The sequence below is a fragment of the Bufo bufo genome, chromosome 4 (genome assembly GCF_905171765.1).
Source record: "Bufo bufo chromosome 4, aBufBuf1.1, whole genome shotgun sequence".
In the NCBI taxonomy this organism is placed as follows: Eukaryota; Metazoa; Chordata; class Amphibia; order Anura; family Bufonidae; genus Bufo; species Bufo bufo.
Genome location: NC_053392.1, coordinates 13,490,088 through 13,512,232, shown reverse-complemented (window position 1 = coordinate 13,512,232; position 22,145 = coordinate 13,490,088). Strand labels below are relative to the sequence as shown.

Sequence of the window (22,145 nt, the reverse complement as noted above, 5' to 3'; positions counted from 1 at the left end):
GTGCAGAATTATTAGGCAAATGAGTATTTTGACCACATCATCCTCTTTATGCATGTTGTCTTACTCCAAGCTGTATAGGCTCGAAAGCCTACTACCAATTAAGCATATTAGGTGATGTGCATCTCTGTAATGAGAAGGGGTGTGGTCTAATGACATCAACACCCTATATCAGGTGTGCATAATTATTAGGCAACTTCCTTTCCTTTGGCAAAATGGGTCAAAAGAAGGACTTGACAGGCTCAGAAAATAGTGAGATATCTTGCAGAGGGATGCAGCACTCTTAAAATTGCAAAGCTTCTGAAGCGTGATCATCGAACAATCAAGCGTTTCATTCAAAATAGTCAACAGGGTCGCAAGAAGCGTGTGGAAAAACCAAGGCGCAAAATAACTGCCCATGAACTGAGAAAAGTCAAGCGTGCAGCTGCCAAGATGCCACTTGCCACCAGTTTGGCCATATTTCAGAGCTGCAACATCACTGGAGTGCCCAAAAGCACAAGGTGTGCAATACTCAGAGACATGGCCAAGGTAAGAAAGGCTGAAAGACGACCACCACTGAACAAGACACACAAGCTGAAACGTCAAGACTGGGCCAAGAAATATCTCAAGACTGATTTTTCTAAGGTTTTATGGACTGATGAAATGAGAGTGAGTCTTGATGGGCCAGATGGATGGGCCCGTGGCTGGATTGGTAAAGGGCAGAGAGCTCCAGTCCGACTCAGACGCCAGCAAGGTGGAGGTGGAGTACTGGTTTGGGCTGGTATCATCAAAGATGAGCTTGTGGGGCCTTTTCGGGTTGAGGATGGAGTAAAGCTCAACTCCCAGTCCTACTGCCAGTTTCTGGAAGACACCTTCTTCAAGCAGTGGTACAGGAAGAAGTCTGCATCCTTCAAGAAAAACATGATTTTCATGCAGGACAATGCTCCATCACACGCGTCCAAGTACTCCACAGCGTGGCTGGCAAGAAAGGGTATAAAAGAAGAAAATCTAATGACATGGCCTCCTTGTTCACCTGATCTGAACCCCATTGAGAACCTGTGGTCCATCATCAAATGTGAGATTTACAAGGAGGGAAAACAGTACACCTCTCTGAACAGTGTCTGGGAGGCGGTGGTTGCTGCTGCACGCAATGTTGATGGTGAACAGATCAAAACACTGACAGAATCCATGGATGGCAGGCTTTTGAGTGTCCTTGCAAAGAAAGGTGGCTATATTGGTCACTGATTTGTTTTGTTTTGTTTTTGAATGTCAGAAATGTATATTTGTGAATGTTGAGATGTTATATTGGTTTCACTGGTAAAAATAAATAATTGAAATGGGTATATATTTGTTTTTTGTTAAGTTGCCTAATAATTATGCACAGTAATAGTCACCTGCCCACACAGATATCCCCCTAAAATAGCTAAAACTAAAAACAAACTAAAAACTACTTCCAAAAATATTCAGCTTTGATATTAATGAGTTTTTTGGGTTCATTGAGAACATGGTTGTTGTTCAATAATAAAATTAATCCTCAAAAATACAACTTGCCTAATAATTCTGCACTCCCTGTATACCCTTTCTTCCTAGAGGCCTCCTACGCGTGTTTTAACCGTGAGTACATAAACACATCTAATAATGAACTATCGGTGAAATTATAATCAGAAAAAGATTTAAAGTGTCCACATACAAAGAGATGACCCACATTAACCACCCCCCTACGTAACAAGTAGACAAAATCTGAGATTTTAAAGAATTCCGTCAGATTCCTGTTCTCCCACAGAGGGGTGAAAGCAAAAGGGTAGGAGACTTTCAAAATCCTCTTAAGCTTATTCCAAACCATTTGTAGGGTCCAAGGAATCAATAGGGTCTTCCTCACCCCCAAATAACCAGACTCCAAACATGTAAAAATATTCTCTATTGGTTTTTCCAAGACCTGCGACAAATATCGTGCTAAAAAACTATCAGCAACGCTGAACCTGTGCACATAAATAATATCCCTGAAAGAAAGGAAAATGATAGCCCAGCGTCTGATCCCGACAGCCATAGATATCTCTGCTTTCACCTCTAGTCTAACACTAGATGAATAGGTCTTCACCACACTTCTAGTCATTTAAAATCCACGTATTTAAAACCTATGATATAAAACCCGAAATCCATTTACATGATTACTAATATAAATCTTACAATACATCGTAACTTTAGGTTCGTCCTACTTTTCTTATCTAATCATGTGCCTTTTATTGTGTCTGTAGAAACCTTCTTCTCACCAGAGCAGATTGTACAAACACTCCTAAGTCTCTACTTAGATCCTTAATCTCTTGGTTAGTGAGTTTCAGTCCAAAGGACATTGAACTCCCTTTGCCCTTTTACAATCTGACAAGATGGCTCCCAAACAGCACATATATCTGTCTATATTGTAATTCGTATATTTTTATATTCAATAATTCTGACACCACTACTACTGCTGCTGCCGCCCCCCCCCCCCCCCCCCCCCGTCATGGGGCCACTACTGCTGCTGCCACCCTCCCCACTCTGTCATGAGGCCATTGTTGTCCCTGAAACCATCGCCACTTTGTCATGGGGCCACTACTGCTACTGCTGTCACTGCCACCTTCCCCACTTTGTCATGGGGACACTACTGTCACTGCCACCTTCCCCACTCGGTCATGAGGCCCCACTACTGCTGCTGCCGCCAGTGTCCCCACTCTGTCATGGGGCCACTTTTGTCACTGTCACTGCTGCCACTCTTCCCGCTTTGTCATGGGGCCACTCCTTGAATCTTGGGGCACTGCACGGTTTAGTCCACAGCAATAAATTAGACCTGACACTTTTATTGACCTGTAATACTGATGCACAGTGATTCCACAGGTAACAGAAGGGATTAGCTATGAATCTTGGTGCCCGGCACTGTGTGTTAGCTGTGGAATCACACCTATAATACTGATTCACAGTGATTCCACAGGTAACAGAAGGGATTAGCTATGAATCTTGGTGCCCGGCACTGTGTGTTAGCTGTGGAATCACACCTGTATAATACTGATGCACAGTGATTCCACAGGTAACAGAAGGGATTAGCTATGAATCTTGGTGCCCGGCACTGTGTGTTAGCTGTGGAATCACACCTATAATACTGATTCACAGTGATTCCACAGGTAACAGAAGGGATTAGCTATGAATCTTGGTGCCCGGCACTGTGTGTTAGCTGTGGAATCACACCTGTATAATACTGATGCACAGTGATTCCACAGGTAACAGAAGGGATTAGCTATGAATCTTGGTGCCCGGCACTGTGTGTTAGCTGTGGAATCACACCTGTAATACTGATGCACAGTGATTCCACAGGTAACAGAAGGGATTAGCTATGAATCTTGGTGCCCGGCACTGTGTGTTAGCTGTGGAATCACACCTGTATAATACTGATGCACAGTGATTCCACAGGTAACAGAAGGGATTAGCTATGAATCTTGGTGCCCGGCACTGTGTGTTAGCTGTGGAATCACACCTGTAATACTGATGCACAGTGATTCCACAGGTAACAGGAGGGATTAGCTATGAATCTTGGTGCCCGGCACTGTGTGTTAGCTGTGGAATCACACCTGTAATACTGATGCACAGTGATTCCACAGGTAACAGAAGGGATTAGCTATGAATCTTGGTGCCCGGCACTATGTGTTAGCTGTGGAATCACACCTGTAATACTGATGCACAGTGATTCCACAGGTAACAGGAGGGATTAGCTATGAATCTTGGTGCCCGGCACTGTGTGTTAGCTGTGGAATCACACCTGTAATACTGATGCACAGTGATTCCACAGGTAACAGAAGGGATTAGCTATGAATCTTGGTGCCCGGCACTATGTGTTAGCTGTGGAATCACACCTGTAATACTGATGCACAGTGATTCCACAGGTAACAGAAGGGATTAGCTATGAATCTTGGTGCCCGGCACTGTGTGTTAGCTGTGGAATCACACCTGTAATACTGATGCACAGTGATTCCACAGGTAACAGGAGGGATTAGCTATGAATCTTGGTGCCCGGCACTGTGTATTAGCTGTGGAATCACACCTGTAATACTGATGCACAGTGATTCCACAGGTAACAGGAGGGATTAGCTATGAATCTTGGTGCCCGGCACTGTGTGTTAGCTGTGGAATCACACCTGTAATACTGATGCACAGTGATTCCACAGGTAACAGAAGGGATTAGCTATGAATCTTGGTGCCCGGCACTATGTGTTAGCTGTGGAATCACACCTGTAATACTGATGCACAGTGATTCCACAGGTAACAGGAGGGATTAGCTATGAATCTTGGTGCCCGGCACTGTGTGTTAGCTGTGGAATCACACCTGTAATACTGATGCACAGTGATTCCACAGGTAACAGAAGGGATTAGCTATGAATTTTGGTGCCCGGCACTGTGTGTTAGCTGTGGAATCACACCTGTAATACTGATGCACAGTGATTCCACAGGTAACAGGAGGGATTAGCTATGAATCTTGGTGCCCGGCACTGTGTGTTAGCTGTGGAATCACACCTGTAATACTGATGCACAGTGATTCCACAGGTAACAGGAGGGATTAGCTATGAATCTTGGTGCCCGGCACTGTGTGTTAGCTGTGGAATCACACCTGTAATACTGATGCACAGTGATTCCACAGGTAACAGGAGGGATTAGCTATGAATCTTGGTGCCCGGCACTGTGTATTAGCTGTGGAATCACACCTGTAATACTGATGCACAGTGATTCCACAGGTAACAGGAGGGATTAGCTATGAATCTTGGTGCCCGGCACTGTGTGTTAGCTGTGGAATCACACCTGTAATACTGATGCACAGTGATTCCACAGGTAACAGAAGGGATTAGCTATGAATCTTGGTGCCCGGCACTATGTGTTAGCTGTGGAATCACACCTGTAATACTGATGCACAGTGATTCCACAGGTAACAGGAGGGATTAGCTATGAATCTTGGTGCCCGGCACTGTGTGTTAGCTGTGGAATCACACCTGTAATACTGATGCACAGTGATTCCACAGGTAACAGAAGGGATTAGCTATGAATTTTGGTGCCCGGCACTGTGTGTTAGCTGTGGAATCACACCTGTAATACTGATGCACAGTGATTCCACAGGTAACAGGAGGGATTAGCTATGAATCTTGGTGCCCGGCACTGTGTGTTAGCTGTGGAATCACACCTGTAATACTGATGCACAGTGATTCCACAGGTAACAGGAGGGATTAGCTATGAATCTTGGTGCCCGGCACTGTGTGTTAGCTGTGGAATCACACCTGTAATACTGATGCACAGTGATTCCACAGGTAACAGGAGGGATTAGCTATGAATCTTGGTGCCCGGCACTGTGTGTTAGCTGTGGAATCACACCTGTAATACTGACGGCAAAGTATCTACAGAACGGATTGACAATAAATGTGGGTGCACTAGAACCTAATGCACACGGCGATGCGCTCTCCCTGCAGTCTAAGTTCCAAGGCTTCACACTGAGATTGGGCCACTAAGTGGGATGAATATGATTAGGCAGAGGGGCCTGGATCTACCCGATATATCACGATTCGTGAAAAAGTTATTCGGAACAAAACGAATTTCTTGAAGAAATCGTCAAATTGAATTTTTCTAAACTTGAATCCTCTCTAGTTCTCGCACACGTGCCTTCGCTTTGAGTATCGGCGCACGCGCAGTTCAGCCCGTATACTGGCCAGTGTGGTAATCGGCTGTACTGGGCGTGCACCAGGCGAGATTACATCACCACTGCCTGGCCCTGACAATCGGCTAGGCGCTGGAAGAAGCGGAGCTTTGGTGTGATGAGAGCCTCGATTTACCAAACGGCTCATTTGCATATTCTGAAAAATTGGGAACGCGGATAAAGGTTTTATTGAGGTGACCCTTCGCTGTGTGACTGCGCTCCTGGTGTGACAGGGGGTCTCTGGTGACAGACTTCATTTAATGACGAACATTTATTTTTTGTCGTCTTTACTTTGCATAATTTTTACCCCTTTTAAGGCCTGAACCAATTTTCGTTTTTTCGTTTTTGTTTTTTCCTCACCACATTTCAAGAATCATAACTTTTTTAAACTTTCTGTTTAAATAGCCATATAAGAGCTTTTTTTTTGCGGGACAAGTTGTATTTTTAATGACTCCGTTTAATTTACCATATTATGTATTGAAAAACAGGAGAAAAAATTGTTTGCGGGGTGAAATTGAAAAAAAAAACGAAAAAAAAATAAATAAAATCATTAAAAATGTTTTTCTTTGCGTTACCATGCTCTGACACCCATAACTTGTTTTATATTTCTGTGTGAGGGCTTTTTTCTATCAGTACGCGTTACACACGACTTTTTGATCACTTTTTATTCAATATTTTTGAGGGGACAGCGTTTTTCATGAAACAGCAAGTCGGCTATTTTTATTTTTTCTCCGTTACACCATTCACTGCACACGATAAATATAATATTTTTATATTTTCAGTTGTTTATTTTATATGTAATTTTGGGAAAGGGAAAGATTTTAATTGTTAAAATTTTTGTTGTTTTTTTATATTTTCTTTTACTTTAATTTTTAGACCCCTTACAAGACCTGTGATCTTCTGATTGTTTGTACCATACACTACATTTCTATATTATTGTAGTCTATGGGATTCAGACTATTTTTCGCCCTATATGACGCACTTTTTTCCCCCCAAAAGTGGGGGGGAAATGGCAGTGCGTCTTATGGGGCGAATGCTGCCATTTACACTGATACACCACCGCCGTGATGCTGCACAGCGCTGTCGGCGGTGTATCAGCGGGGAGGGAGGAGGGGCTGGGGGCCGGCATCTGGTGCTGTAATGGCAGCGGGGCCCGTTGCAGTCACTGTATTCTATTACACCGGGCCCCGCTCAGTGTAGTAATCATATCTAACCTGTAGGCAATGTTAAAGTACAGAAATCCTCTGAAATCCAGCATGTAGCACTTACTAAACTCCCGTAGCAGGCAGGAGGCTGGGCGGCGCAGCGTAACTCACTACGTCACGCGCCTGTGCCGCCTGCTTCATTCATAAAGTGGGAGGAGCAGGCGCGTGATGTAGTGAATTACGCTGTTGCCGGCCGGCCTCCTGCCTGCTACGGGAGTTTAGTAAGTGCTACATGCTGGATTTCAGAGGATTTCTGTACTTTAGCATAGCCTACAGGTTAGTTATGATTACTACAGTGAGCGGGGCCCGGTTCCCCCCGTAACAGTGCCGTCCACAGATTACCCCCGTGACAGTGCCGTCCACAGATTACCCCCGTGACAGTGCCGTCCACAGATTACCCCCGTGACAGTGCCGTCCACAGATTACCCCCGTGACAGTGCCGTCCACAGATTACCCCCGTGACAGTGCCGTCCACAGATTACCCCCGTGACAGTGCCGTCCACAGATTACCCCCGTGACAGTGCCGTCCACAGATTACCCCCGTGACAGTGCCGTCCACAGATTACCCCCGTGACAGTGCCGTCCACAGATTACCCCCGTGACAGTGCCGTCCACAGATTACCCCGTGACAGTGCCGTCCACAGATTACCCCCGTGACAGTGCCGTCCACAGATTACCCCCGTGACAGTGCCGTCCACAGATTACCCCCGTGACAGTGCCGTCCACAGATTACCCCCGTAACAGTGCCGTCCACAGATTACCCCCGTGACAGTGCCGTCCACAGATTACCCCCGTGACAGTGCCGTCCACAGATTACCCCCGTGACAGTGCCGTCCACAGATTACCCCCGTGACAGTGCCGTCCACAGATTACCCCCGTGACAGTGCCGTCCACAGATTACCCCCGTGACAGTGCCGTCCACAGATTACCCCCGTGACAGTGCCGTCCACAGATTACCCCCGTGACAGTGCCGTCCACAGATTACCCCCGTGACAGTGCCGTCCACAGATTACCCCCGTGACAGTGCCGTCCACAGATTACCCCCGTGACAGTGCCGTCCACAGATTACCCCCGTGACAGTGCCGTCCACAGATTACCCCCGTGACAGTGCCGTCCACAGATTACCCCCGTGACAGTGCCGTCCACAGATTACCCCCGTGACAGTGCCGTCCACAGATTACCCCCGTGACAGTGCCGTCCACAGATTACCCCCGTGACAGTGCCGTCCACAGATTACCCCCGTGACAGTGCCGTCCACAGATTACCCCCGTGACAGTGCCGTCCACAGATTACCCCCGTGACAGTGCCGTCCACAGATTACCCCCGTGACAGTGCCGTCCACAGATTACCCCCGTGACAGTGCCGTCCACAGATTACCCCCGTGACAGTGCCGTCCACAGATTACCCCCGTGACAGTGCCGTCCACAGATTACCCCCGTGACAGTGCCGTCCACAGATTACCCCCGTGACAGTGCCGTCCACAGATTACCCCCGTGACAGTGCCGTCCACAGATTACCCCCGTGACAGTGCCGTCCACAGATTACCCCCGTGACAGTGCCGTCCACAGATTACCCCCGTGACAGTGCCGTCCACAGATTACCCCCGTGACAGTGCCGTCCACAGATTACCCCCGTGACAGTGCCGTCCACAGATTACCCCCGTGACAGTGCCGTCCACAGATTACCCCCGTGACAGTGCCGTCCACAGATTACCCCCGTGACAGTGCCGTCCACAGATTACCCCCGTGACAGTGCCGTCCACAGATTACCCCCGTGACAGTGCCGTCCACAGATTACCCCCGTGACAGTGCCGTCCACAGATTACCCCCCGTGACAGTGCCGTCCACAGATTACCCCCGTGACAGTGCCGTCCACAGATTACCCCCGTGACAGTGCCGTCCACAGATTACCCCCGTGACAGTGCCGTCCACAGATTACCCCCGTGACAGTGCCGTCCACAGATTACCCCCGTGACAGTGCCGTCCACAGATTACCCCCGTGACAGTGCCGTCCACAGATTACCCCCGTGACAGTGCCGTCCACAGATTACCCCCGTGACAGTGCCGTCCACAGATTACCCCCGTGACAGTGCCGTCCACAGATTACCCCCGTGACAGTGCCGTCCACAGATTACCCCCGTGACAGTGCCGTCCACAGATTACCCCCGTGACAGTGCCGTCCACAGATTACCCCCGTGACAGTGCCGTCCACAGATTACCCCCGTGACAGTGCCGTCCACAGATTACCCCCGTGACAGTGCCGTCCACAGATTACCCCCGTGACAGTGCCGTCCACAGATTACCCCCGTGACAGTGCCGTCCACAGATTACCCCCGTGACAGTGCCGTCCACAGATTACCCCCGTGACAGTGCCGTCCACAGATTACCCCCGTGACAGTGCCGTCCACAGATTACCCCCGTGACAGTGCCGTCCACAGATTACCCCCGTGACAGTGCCGTCCACAGATTACCCCCGTGACAGTGCCGTCCACAGATTACCCCCGTGACAGTGCCGTCCACAGATTACCCCCGTGACAGTGCCGTCCACAGATTACCCCCGTGACAGTGCCGTCCACAGATTACCCCCGTGACAGTGCCGTCCACAGATTACCCCCGTGACAGTGCCGTCCACAGATTACCCCCGTGACAGTGCCGTCCACAGATTACCCCCGTGACAGTGCCGTCCACAGATTACCCCCGTGACAGTGCCGTCCACAGATTACCCCCGTGACAGTGCCGTCCACAGATTACCCCCGTGACAGTGCCGTCCACAGATTACCCCCGTGACAGTGCCGTCCACAGATTACCCCCGTGACAGTGCCGTCCACAGATTACCCCCGTGACAGTGCCGTCCACAGATTACCCCCGTGACAGTGCCGTCCACAGATTACCCCCGTGACAGTGCCGTCCACAGATTACCCCCGTGACAGTGCCGTCCACAGATTACCCCCGTGACAGTGCCGTCCACAGATTACCCCCGTGACAGTGCCGTCCACAGATTACCCCCGTGACAGTGCCGTCCACAGATTACCCCCGTGACAGTGCCGTCCACAGATTACCCCCGTGACAGTGCCGTCCACAGATTACCCCCGTGACAGTGCCGTCCACAGATTACCCCCGTGACAGTGCCGTCCACAGATTACCCCCGTGACAGTGCCGTCCACAGATTACCCCCGTGACAGTGCCGTCCACAGATTACCCCCGTGACAGTGCCGTCCACAGATTACCCCCGTGACAGTGCCGTCCACAGATTACCCCCGTGACAGTGCCGTCCACAGATTACCCCCGTGACAGTGCCGTCCACAGATTACCCCCGTGACAGTGCCGTCCACAGATTACCCCCGTGACAGTGCCGTCCACAGATTACCCCCGTGACAGTGCCGTCCACAGATTACCCCCGTGACAGTGCCGTCCACAGATTACCCCCGTGACAGTGCCGTCCACAGATTACCCCCGTGACAGTGCCGTCCACAGATTACCCCCGTGACAGTGCCGTCCACAGATTACCCCCGTGACAGTGCCGTCCACAGATTACCCCCGTGACAGTGCCGTCCACAGATTACCCCCGTGACAGTGCCGTCCACAGATTACCCCCGTGACAGTGCCGTCCACAGATTACCCCCGTGACAGTGCCGTCCACAGATTACCCCCGTGACAGTGCCGTCCACAGATTACCCCGTGACAGTGCCGTCCACAGATTACCCCCGTGACAGTGCCGTCCACAGATTACCCCCGTAACAGTGCCGTCCACAGATCACCATTAGTTCAAAACCCACCATATTTTTTTTTCTTATTTTCCTCCTCAAACACCTAGGTGCGACTTATATGGCAAAAAATACGGCACATCTTCTCCTTTTTTATTCATTTGTCAAATGAGCAAATGCTTGTTCCTCAGGTAAAAGCATGCTAGATGTCGCACCAAGGTTATAGCTTCTGGGCAGCAGATTGTCCTGTGTGAACAGGAATCTGTATGGGTACGAGCCGTCTCAGTAGTCATGGCTGATCCCTATACAGAGGAAATAAGATTTACATGCAGCTCACAATCGGGCAATTATCAGAAATGTTCAGTTCTTTCCCAATAATTGTCTATAAATCTGCTCCTATAAAAGGGCCTCACATCACCAACAAAGCAGCAGCGATCTCTGTGTCTGTCTCTCCGCTGCTATTTTCAACTGCCACTCCCTTTACTTCTTTCTCTTCTTTCACTTCCAAGATCAGAGATAAAGGGGTTAACCGGTCACAGAAAGTTATAGCCTATCCACAGTATAGGGGATAACTATTAGATCGGTGGGGGTCCTTCCACTGGGACCCCCACTGATCACAAGAACAGAGGTCCCATACCCCACGTAGCCTCCTTGAAAGGGAAGGAGCGGCTGGATGGATACAAGCTCTGCTGCTCCATTCATAGAGGGAGTGCCGGAGATAGCTGAGTACAGCGCTTGGCTAGTTCCAGAACTTTCATAGAAATTAATGGCACAGCGGCACGCATTTCCGACTAGCCGCTCCTTCCATTTCAAGGGGGCTCCATGGGGTATGGGACCCTTTTTCTCATGATTGGTGGGGGGCCCTGCGGTAGGACCCCCACAGATCTGATAGTTCTCCCCTATCCTATGGGGATTTCATTTTTGCACTGGTCCACTAAGCCTAATAATAGGCGCCACTTCTTGGTCTGTACAGATAACTTTACTGCGGTTATCTGCTTATCTGTTATTCTAACCATTGACCATTGTGTCTATGGCCCCTGGGGCTGCCATAATTTTTAGCTCGGGCAAAATGGCCGCCGCTATAATCATGTTCAGGAAACAGAATAAATAAATCTGCAATCAGAAAATAACAGATTAGAAAAAAGCACATGTGCTATCTGATTTTAACTGGCAGGAAATAAAATTGGCACATTTCACGCTCGCCCTCCCCTTACAATGTGATCTGGTTCAGACTGCCGCATAGTCATCTCGCCTGACCCTGTTGATCAGGATGGAAGGGCTGGCAGAGGAAGCAGGTTGGATGGGTGGAGGCGGGAGAGGTGGCAGAAGAAGCGGGAGGGAGGACAATCAGAGGAAGCGGGAGGGAGGACAGTCAGAGGAAGCGGGAGGGAGGACAGTCAGAGGAATCGGGAGGGAGGACAGTCAGAGGAAGCTGGAGAGAGGACAGTCAGAGGAAGCTGGAGAGAGGACAGTCAGAGGAAGCTGGAGAGAGGACAGTCAGAGGAAGCTGGAGAGAGGACAGTCAGAGGAAGCTGGAGAGAGGACAGTCAGAGGAAGCTGGAGAGAGGACAGTCAGAGGAAGCGGGAGGGAGGACAGGCAAAATGGCCGCCCCTATAATCATGTTCAGGAAACAGAATAAATAAATCTGCAATCAGAAAAGGGTAAATTACTCTTACCGGTAATTGGATTTTCCAATAGCCTCCACAACGGCATTCATAGGAGGGTGTCCCCGCCTCCAGGACAGGAAACAACGAGGAAGCACAGGATTTAAGGAGCCTCCTCCCCTTACCTTACCAGTCAATAAGAGAGGACACAGAAGTGATGCAGAAAAAAATTATATATTATAGTAAACAAATTACATCATTCGTCTACATTCAAAATTTGGGAGGGAAACCAGTGCCGTTGTGGAGGCTATTGGAAAATCCAATTACCGGTAAGAGTAATTTACCCTTTTCCCCGGCGCCTCCACAACGGCATTCATAGGAGGACTAACAGAGTAATCAAACATTAGGGGGGGGTTATAGCAGATAGAACTTTACGACCAAAGGACAAGTCCTGATCCCTTACTATATCTAGCTTATAGTGCCTGAAAAAAGTCATAGGATTAGCCCATGTAGCGGCCTTGCAGATTTGTTCCAGAGGGACTGCTTTCGTCTCTGCCCAGGATGAGGCCACTGCCCTTGTAGAATGAGCCCTCAATACCTCTGGTGGCTGACAGTTCTTGGTAACGTAGGCAGAGGATATTACGTTCCTAATCCATCTAGCTATGGTTAATTTGCTAGCCGCTTGCCCCTTATTAGGGCCCTGAAATTGTAGAAAGAGGCGGTCCGATTTTCTTAGCGGCTTAGTGGCCTGTAGGTAAGAAAGGACTGATCTCCTGACGTCCAGATTATGAAGAGATTCCTCTGAGTCAGTAGATGGAGACTGAAAAAACGAAGGTAGGGAGACTTCCTGTTCCTGATGAAATCTGGATACCACCTTTGGGAGAAAGGCAGGACAGTGCCTGAGGATTATACGATCATCCAGAATTGTAAGATAGGGAGGTTTGCAAGAAAATGCTTGAATTTCCCCAACTCTTCTGGCAGAGGTTATGGCAACTAAAAAAAACGTTTTCATGGTGAGGAGCCTTAGAGGGATATTATCAATTGGCTCAAACGGAGGAGGAGTAGTGAGAACAGACAGAACTAGGCCCAAGTCCCAGGGAGGAACCACCGGACGGGGAAAGAAGGAAGTTCTTACTGCCCCCTTCAAAAAACGTTTGATCAGAGGGGAATCTGTCAGTTTTACATCCAAGAAGGCGCTGAGCGCGGAGATCTGTACCTTTAGAGTTGACGGGCGGAGGCCTTTTTCCAACCCAGCTTGTAGGAACTGGAGGACCTGAGGAACATCAGGAAAATCCACACTTCCCAAAAAGGACAAGAAGGCATTCCAGGTTCTCAAGTAGATCCGGGAAGTTATGGGTTTCCTGCTTTTTAGCATCGTGGAAATAACCGCATCTGACAGGCCTTTCCGTTTTAGCAGGAGGCGTTCAGATTCCAGGCCGTCAAACTGAGTTGCTTTACACTGGGATGATTTATTGGTCCCTGGTGGAGTAGGTCTGGGTTTGACGGTAGTGTCCAATGAACACCGGCTGATAGTTTGAGCAGGAGTGGAAACCAAGCCCTTCTTGGCCAGAAGGGGCCACCATAATTACATGGACCCTCTCTTCCTGAGTTTTTACCAGGACTCTGGGAATGAGAGTGAATGGAGGGAAGGCATAAAGGAGCTGTTTTGGCCACGACCGGGAGAGGGCGTCTAGCCATACTGGATGATCTTTTTGCGAGAGGGAACAGAATTTTGTGACCTGTCTGTTGCTTTTGGTGGCAAATAGATCTAATACTGGGGTCCCCCACATCTGGCAGATCTGGCTGAAAACGTGATGATTTAGGGACCATTCGGTTTCTCTTATGAGATGTCGACTGAGATAATCGGCCACCACGTTCTTTTCCCCCTTGATATGTACCGCCGAAAGGGACAGAAGGTTTCTTTCTGCCCAACAGAAAATGTTTTTTGACACTTCCGCCAGTGAGCGACTTCTGGTTCCCCCTTGTTTGTTTACGTACGCCACCACAGTAATGTTGTCCGTCAAAATTTTTACGTGTTTTGGGGAGGTAGTTTTGAAAAGGGAAAGGAGAACTCTGTGGACAGCTGACAGTTCCTTTAAATTTGAGGAGGCGTCCTGCATGTTTTTTTCCCAGGATCCTTGAACTACTGATCCTGAGGAATGACCTCCCCACCCTGAGTTGCTGGCGTCTGTTGTAATGACCATAACATCTTTTGGGCGCCAGTGAACCCCTACGCTCAGGTTTCCCTTTATTCTCCACCAGGTTAGTGACTGTTTTACCTGTCTGGGAACGTGAATTTTTCTGTCTAGAGATGAGTTCTTTCCGTCCCATGAGGATAGGAGAAAGGCCTGAAGGGCTCTTGTGTGACTTTGGGCCCACCTTACTGACGGGATTGCGGCCGTTAGCAGCCCTAGTACAGCCATGATGTCTCTTATTGAGGACCGATCCCTGCTGGAAAAAAGAGACACTGTTTGGATTAAGTGAGACTGTTTGTCTTGAGGAAGGAAAGACATTAGCTGCCTTGAGTCCAACAGCACCCCTAAAAATACCTTTTCTTGATTGGGGATAAGGTCTTATTTTTTTGGATTTATTATCCACCCTAGATCTGTAAGACAGTTCCGGATTTGCTTGAGGCGTGACTGTAGAAGTTGGCGCGACTCCGCAAACACCTGAAAGTCGTCCAGGTATGGAACGATTTGTACCCCCTGAAGGTGAAGAAATTTTGTGACTTCGGACATTATTTTTGAAAAAACTCTGGGAGCAGAGGATAGGCCGAAAGGAAGGGCTGTGAACTGAAAATGGGACAGCTTTCCTTGATAATAAATTGCAATCCTTAGAAAACGCTGATGACTGTGGTATATTGGGACGTGGTAATAAGCGTCCTGAAGGTCGACAGTGGCCATAAAGCAGTCCTGCGGAAGGATCTGTGTAGTAGATTTTATGGTCTCCATTTTGAATCTCTTGTAAATGATGGATTTGTTTAAGGACTTTAAATTTATAATTAGGCGATAGGAGCCGTTTGTTTTTTTTATCAAAAATATAGGGGAATAGAATCCTTCGCCGTGTTGGTTTTCTGGTACAGGGATGAGGACTCCTTTGAGGAGTAACGTAGTTATCTCTGACTCTAGGGATGCCTGTTTGTCGGGCTGTTGTATTTGGTTGAGAAAAAAATGTTTTGGGGGTGGTGAAACAAACTCTAGCTTTAGGCCTTCTCTTATGGTACGAGTGACCCAAGGGGAGGCAAAAATTTCTTGCCAGGCGGAGGAGAATTGTTTTAGTCTGCCTCCTACCTGGATCAGCATGTCACTGGGTAGGGCGGGTAGAGGCCTCTGGCTTAAAAAGGTATCCCCTTCCTCTACCTCTAGAAGGTTGCCATCTTTTTGATCCGTCTCTTTTACTTTGATCCGCTCTTGACCTCTTTTGATTTTGAAAGGAACGCCTCTGTTGATAATAACGATTATCAGATGGGAACCCTTTTTTTCTGTCGGAGGCCTTCTCCAGAATATCGTCAAGAGCGGAGCCAAATAGCCTATCTCCCTCACATGGGATGGAGCATAGGCGGTTCTTAGATCCTGCGTCCCCCGTCCAGGAACGGAGCCATACCGCCCTACGGGTCGCATTGGCTAAAGCACTGCTTTTTGCAGAGAGTTTAACCAAGTCGGCCGAGGCATCCGCTAGAAAATTAGATGCTCTCTTTAAGGTGGGAAGGGAGTTCAAGATTTCTTCCCTGGACGTACCCCCTGACAGATTGCTTTCTAGCTGATCTAGCCACACTGAGAGGGTTCTGGCAGTACAAGTGGACGCTATGCTGGGGCGCAACATCGCAGTATTCGTCTCCCAGGATTTCCTTAACAGATTTTCGCATTTTTTTTCCATTGGATCCTTTAGGAGACCCATATCCTCAAAGGACAGCGAGGATTTCTTTGAAATACGGGCCACTGGAGCATCTATTTTGGGAGTTTTATCCCACAAATCAGAGTCAGACTCTGAGAAGGGGTATTTGCGCTTGAAGGCGGCTGATACAGTCCACCTTTTATCAGGATCCCTCCATTCCCTGGAAATAAGGGCTTTTATATTATTATGGATGGGGAAGGATCTCTTCTTTTTTTCACCCAACCCCTGAAAGATCTGATCGTGAAGGGACTGAGTCTCTTTTACATCTTCCAAATTAAGGGTAGATTTGATATCTTTTAGTAGGGATTGTGTTTCTTCGGGAAAGCACATAGGCCTCCCTGCAGCCTCTTCAGAGGATAAGGAGACCTGATCATCAAGTAACTCCCCTTCATCCAGATCCACTTGGTCTGATATTTCCAGATTTAGGGAACGGGAAGGCCCAGGGGAAAGCGCCAATTGTCTGGAATCAGCTGCAGCCTTAATTTCTTCTCTAATGAGGGTTCGCATGGACTCCACAAAGGAAGGGGATTCTTCTGAGATGACTTTCTCAATACATCTGGGGCAAAGGGTCTTTTTTGGATCCGATACCAAGCCCTTACGGCAGCCACCACACTTTTTGCGCCCTGAATCCCCTTTGGTTTTAAGCTTTCTGGACTCACTGTCCTAAAGGGAATAAAACAAACTTTGTATAGGACAAAGGAGGGACCCAGAGTAAGGGTGGTGAGGGGTCAGTATATAACATTACAGACACCCAGCGTGTAGGGGGAGGAGAGGTACAGGATTCCTTAACCCTATATAACTATGCGGAAAACATATAAAAGCATAGGGATAACTCCCCCAGGGAGGAGGCTTACCGGGCTTAGGGCCGAAACAGCGGGATCACCGGAGCGCTTTGACGACTCTCTGTCGCTGGAAGGCATCACTGCAGAACGGCGGCGGTGATGAATGTGAGCCTTCCTTTTAAATTTCCCGCCGCGCGCAGGAGCCGTCTTCTCGCGAGAATCTCTTGCCCAAGGAGATCTCGTTCCGGTGACGTCACACGCCCGATCCCGCGCGAGTTCCGGCGGACTCGCAAGCCCGGGGATGCCTAAGATTAGGACTTATTCCGCAGGATCGAGGAAGGGAGGCAATGCAGCCCTGGAGCCCCCAATCCCTGCACCAGCCCTCCTGAATCACAGGGAAAAGACCAGGCTGGTGCGGTAGATAAGTTTCTGGATAATCCCAGGAGTGGCTTCCACGCACGTCCGAGGACAGGAAACAACGACTGGTAAGGTAAGGGGAGGAGGCTCCTTAAATCCTGTGCTTCCTCGTTGTTTCCTGTCCTGGAGGCGGGGACACCCTCCTATGAATGCCGTTGTGGAGGCGCCGGGGAAAATAACAGATTAGAAAAAAGCACATGTGCTATCTGATTTTAACTGGCAGGAAATAAAATTGACACATTTCACTCTCGCCCTCCCCTTACAATGTGATCTGGTTCAGACTGCCACATAGTCATCTCGCCTGGCCCTGTTGATCAGGAGGGAAGGGCTGGCAGAGGAAGCAGGTTGGATGGGTGGAGGCGGGAGAGGTGGCAGAAGAAGCGGGAGGGAGGACAATCAGAGGAAGCGGGAGGGAGGACAGTCAGAGGAAGCGGGAGGGAGGACAGTCAAAGGGAGCGGGAGGGAGGACGGTCAGAGGAAGCGGGAGGGAGGACGGTCAGAGGAAGCGGGAGGGAGGACGGTCAGAGGAAGCGGGAGGGAGGACGGTCAGAGGAAGCTGGAGAGAGGACGGTCAGAGGAAGCTGGAGAGAGGACAGTCAGAGGAAGCTGGAGAGAGGACAGTCAGAGGAAGCTGGAGAGAGGACAGTCAGAGGAAGCTGGAGAGAGGACAGTCAGAGGAAGCGGGAGAGAGGACAGTCAGAGGAAGCGGGAGAGAGGACAGTCAGAGGAAGCGGGAGAGAGGACAGTCAGAGGAAGCGGGAGGGAGGACAGTCAGAGGAAGCGGGAGGGAGGACAGTCAGAGGAAGCGGGAGGGAGGACAGTCAGAGGAAGCGGGAGGGAGGACAGTCAGAGGAAGCGGGAGGGAGGGGAGGCAGAGGAAGCGGGTGGGAGGGGAGGCAGAGGAAGCGGGTGGGAGGGGAGGCAGAGGAAGCGGGTGGGAGGGGAGGCAGAGGAAGCGGGAGGGAGGATCGGCAGAGGAAGCGGGAGGGAGGACCGGCAGGGGAAGCGGGAGGGAGGACAGGCAGGGGAAGCGGGAGGGAGGACAGGCAGGGAAAGCGGGAGGGAGGACAGGCAGGGAAAGCGGGAGGGAGGACAGGCAGGGAATGCGGGAGGGAGGACAGGCAGGGAATGCGGGAGGGAGGACAGGCAGGGAAAGCGGGTGGGAGGGGAGGCAGGGGAAGCAGGTGGGAGGGGTGGCAGAGGAAGCGGGAGGGGTGGCAGAGGAAGCTGGAGGGAGGGGTGGCAGAGCAAGCAGGAAGTGCACAGAATGCCTTGTCCGGTCTGGCAGAACTGAAGTGCTGATTTGCATTTGGAATAAAGTGACTTTTTCTCCAGAATAAAGTAAGGTCCCTGTCAGACGAGTGGTTTCCACGCATCAGACTCGCAGCGTGTGTCTGTGGCAGCTCCCGTCCTGACCTCCCAGCACTGATGGGGTCGCATAGCATTATCTTGATTTATGATGCCATGTAACCCTTAGAGTTTTGGAATGTATTTGGATAACACTGACATAATGTCAGAAGTGGAACCTACAGAGAAAATCTATAATGGAAATATGTGTGCCTCTTCTGTGTTTTGCACCCACAAATACTGATGCAACAATAATGACCATGTGAAAGAGGCCTTGACCTGATTTCTCAGCAAGCTGATAATTCACCTTCAACTCTCCCTCCCTGCACTCAGAATGGGACAATAAAAAGTTACTTGTTTAGTGAAAAGTGGTTCACTGGCCCTGTGAAACATCACAGAGCAAAGCATGCTGGGTTTGCTTAAGGAAACCCAGCAGGAAGCTGAGGAACAGCAGGAAGTTCTGCATGTAAACATCCTTCCAAGATGAGCTGATGCCAGGGACAGGGGGAGGAAAGTTCTGATGTTAAAAGTAGGTATATGGAGCATCTCTGGGCAGATAAAAACAAATTCATTATGAAACTAGAGAACTAATTTAAGGCCCAAAAAGGATAAGTCATAAAGGGGGTTAACGTATTGTATTAAAATCATGCCGAACTGGCATTGATGTTCCTAATGTCCTTGCAGAGGACAGGCCTGATTGTCAGAGAAGGTTGTGGTTTCCAGATTTCTGAATGTTATCAGTTCTGGGTTTGTGTAATAGAAGCGATCAGTGAGTGTAGAGAGGAATCCTCAACTTTATCATTCATCTATAATAAAGTGTTATATAAAGATTTATAAGGCAGGATCTACAGAGGCAGGTTTTGAGTCAAAGCCAGGAAGGGATTCAAAAGGAATAGGGAATGTTAGTTCAAAGTCTCATTTTAGTTCGAAGTCTGTCTAAAAAAAACGCCTGTGTTTCTTTGTAATCCTAACAGAAAATCCCAGTAAGAACTCTGAGGAAAACTTCATGTGGTTGCTAGATAAAACAGAAGATGAAGATATCGGTCAGCGCTTTTCAGGAGAGAAAATCATTACCTATAATGTACACCCAGGACTTCACAGTGCAGGTCTATTATCTAATCCCACTAATCATGAAGAACCTTCTCCTGACCAATCACAGATTGCTGCCACGAGTACCCAGCAGAAAGGAGGTAAAAGGGAATCTGGAAAACAGAATACAAAAAGCTCAAATCTATATTCACACAGAAGAATTCACACAGTTGAGAAGCCAAATTCCTGTTCAAAATGTGGGAAATGTTTTATGTATAAATCACAGCTTGTGAAGCATGAGAGAATTCACACTGGAGAGAAGCCGTATTCGTGTTCAGAATGTGGGAAGTGTTTTACTACTAAAGACAAACTAAAGGTTCATCAGAGAAGTCATACAGGAGAGAAACCATTTACATGTTCAGAATGTGGGAAATGTTTTACAGAGAAATCAGGTCTTGTCAGACATGAGCGATATCACACAGGAGAGAAGCCGTTCTCATGTTCTGAATGTGGAAAGCGATTTACACAAAACTCAGGTCTTTTTAGCCACAGAAGAATTCACACAGGAGAAAAGCCATATTCCTGTTCAGAATGTGGAAAATGTTTTATGTATAAATCACGTCTTGTTGTACATCAAAGAATTCACACAGGAGAGAAGCTGTATTCATGTTCAGAATGTGGGCGATTTTTTGCAAAGAAATCATATCTTGTTAAACATGAGAGGATTCACTTAGGAGAGAAGCCGTATTCATATTTAGAACGTGGAAAATGGTTTACTACTGAAGATAAACTCGAGGAACATAAGAAAATTCAAGCAGGAGAAAAGCCAGTTACATGTACAGAATGTGGGAAATGTTTTGCTTCTAAAGCCACCCTCAGGATTCATCAGAGAATTCACACAGGAGAGTATCCATATTCATGTTCACTATGTGGGAAATGTTTTCTAGGTAAATCATATCTTGTTAAACATGAGAGAATCCACACAGGGGAAAAGCCTTATTCATGCGCAGAATGTGGGAAACGTTTTACTGATAAATCACATCTTGGTAGACATAAAAGAATTCACACAGGAGAGAAGCCGTACTCATGTTCAGAATGTGGGAAATGTTTTATTTCAAAAGACAACTTAAAGGTTCATCAGAGAATTCACACAGGAGAGAAACCATTTACATGTTCAGATTGTGGTAAATGTTTTACAGATAAATCATGTCTTCTTACACATGAAAGAATTCACACAGGAGAGAAGCCATTTAAATGTTCAGAATGTGGAAAATGTTATACACAAAAGTCAGATCTCATTAAACATGAGAGAAACCACACAGGGGAAAAGCCATATTCCTGTTCAGATTGTGGGAAATGTTTTATTTCTAAAGACAACCTCAACCGTCATCAGAGAATTCACACAGGAGAGAAGCCGTATTCATGTTCAGAATGTGAGAAATGTTTTACACAAAAGTCAAGTCTCATTGCACATGAGAAACTTCACACAGGAGAGAAACCATTTTGATTTGCTATATGTGAAAATGCTTTACAAATAATTCAAATTTTAAAACTCTTTTAGAGAATTCACACAGAGAAGAAACCATGTTCTTGTTTGTATTACGGGAAGTGTTATAAGAGCAGACAAGGTACTTTAAATATACTTTAGGGTGGCTAGGTGTACCAAACACAGGGTTTTCAGCCTGCCTCTTCTTTATCTACCCCAGCCATACATGGGCCCTACCATATTCTGTATAAGTCCTTGCCTATCTGACTAGCTACCTGCACTGATTGATGGAGCGCTGTTCTAATATCTCTTCCTTTCACTCAGGAACTAACAGAGAAGTGCAGGGAAGAAAAAATTAAAGTTTACAGCAATTCATACTGGCAGCAAGTGAAATAGGCAGAGAGAGGTCAGAAATATAGTAGGGCAAATTAAAGGAAGCAGGGGCTGAGGTAGAGAGATAAGAGGCAGGCTGAGAAGGCTCTGTATGTTACACACAGCTGTCCTCAGACTATAGTATATGGTAAAGGTAGACTTTCCTTAGTAATGCGTGCTGCAAAGGAGACACCATTTCGTATTTACAGTTTTAGTCGCACTGCGTTTACACTTTAGCCATGTTATTACTACAGCATGTGAAACCATACTAACATAGTGATGAATGTACTTATGACATTTCCGTCTGTGGAATAAAGTTGTGTGAATTGTTCTTCTAATGAGTAATTGTGATGTATGTTTTTTGAATGTTTTTATACTCCTGGTGATAAAATATTGATATGTTCACATACACAATCTACATGGGCGTCCTTACATTTCTGTATGACTGTAGTCAGAGACTTAAAGGGGCTGGACACCATACGCATAAAAAAATAAAGGGTCCCAGATAATAACTAAAGCCATAAGGTATTTGTATCATGAGAGATATATTGTGTACATATAATTTTTCTAATGTGCTCAGCATAGCATGCTCCCATTGATGAGAGGCTGTGTGGGTGGAGCAGCT

The 22,145-nt window shown here is 47.9% G+C and overlaps 1 protein-coding gene across 1 annotated transcript in view; it reads left to right on the top strand.

Moving 5' to 3' along the window:
* LOC120998335 (gastrula zinc finger protein XlCGF26.1-like) overlaps window positions 1-21,852 on the top strand; it is a 31,382-nt gene extending 9,530 nt beyond the window's left edge. Inside the window, exon 2 of the mRNA XM_040428997.1 lies at window positions 19,608-21,852. Coding sequence (XP_040284931.1) covers window positions 19,640-21,169 — 1,530 coding nt within the window. The 5' untranslated portion in view covers window positions 19,608-19,639 and the 3' untranslated portion in view covers window positions 21,170-21,852. The remainder of the gene's footprint in view (window positions 1-19,607) is intronic.
* Window positions 21,853-22,145: the final 293 nt, after the last annotated feature.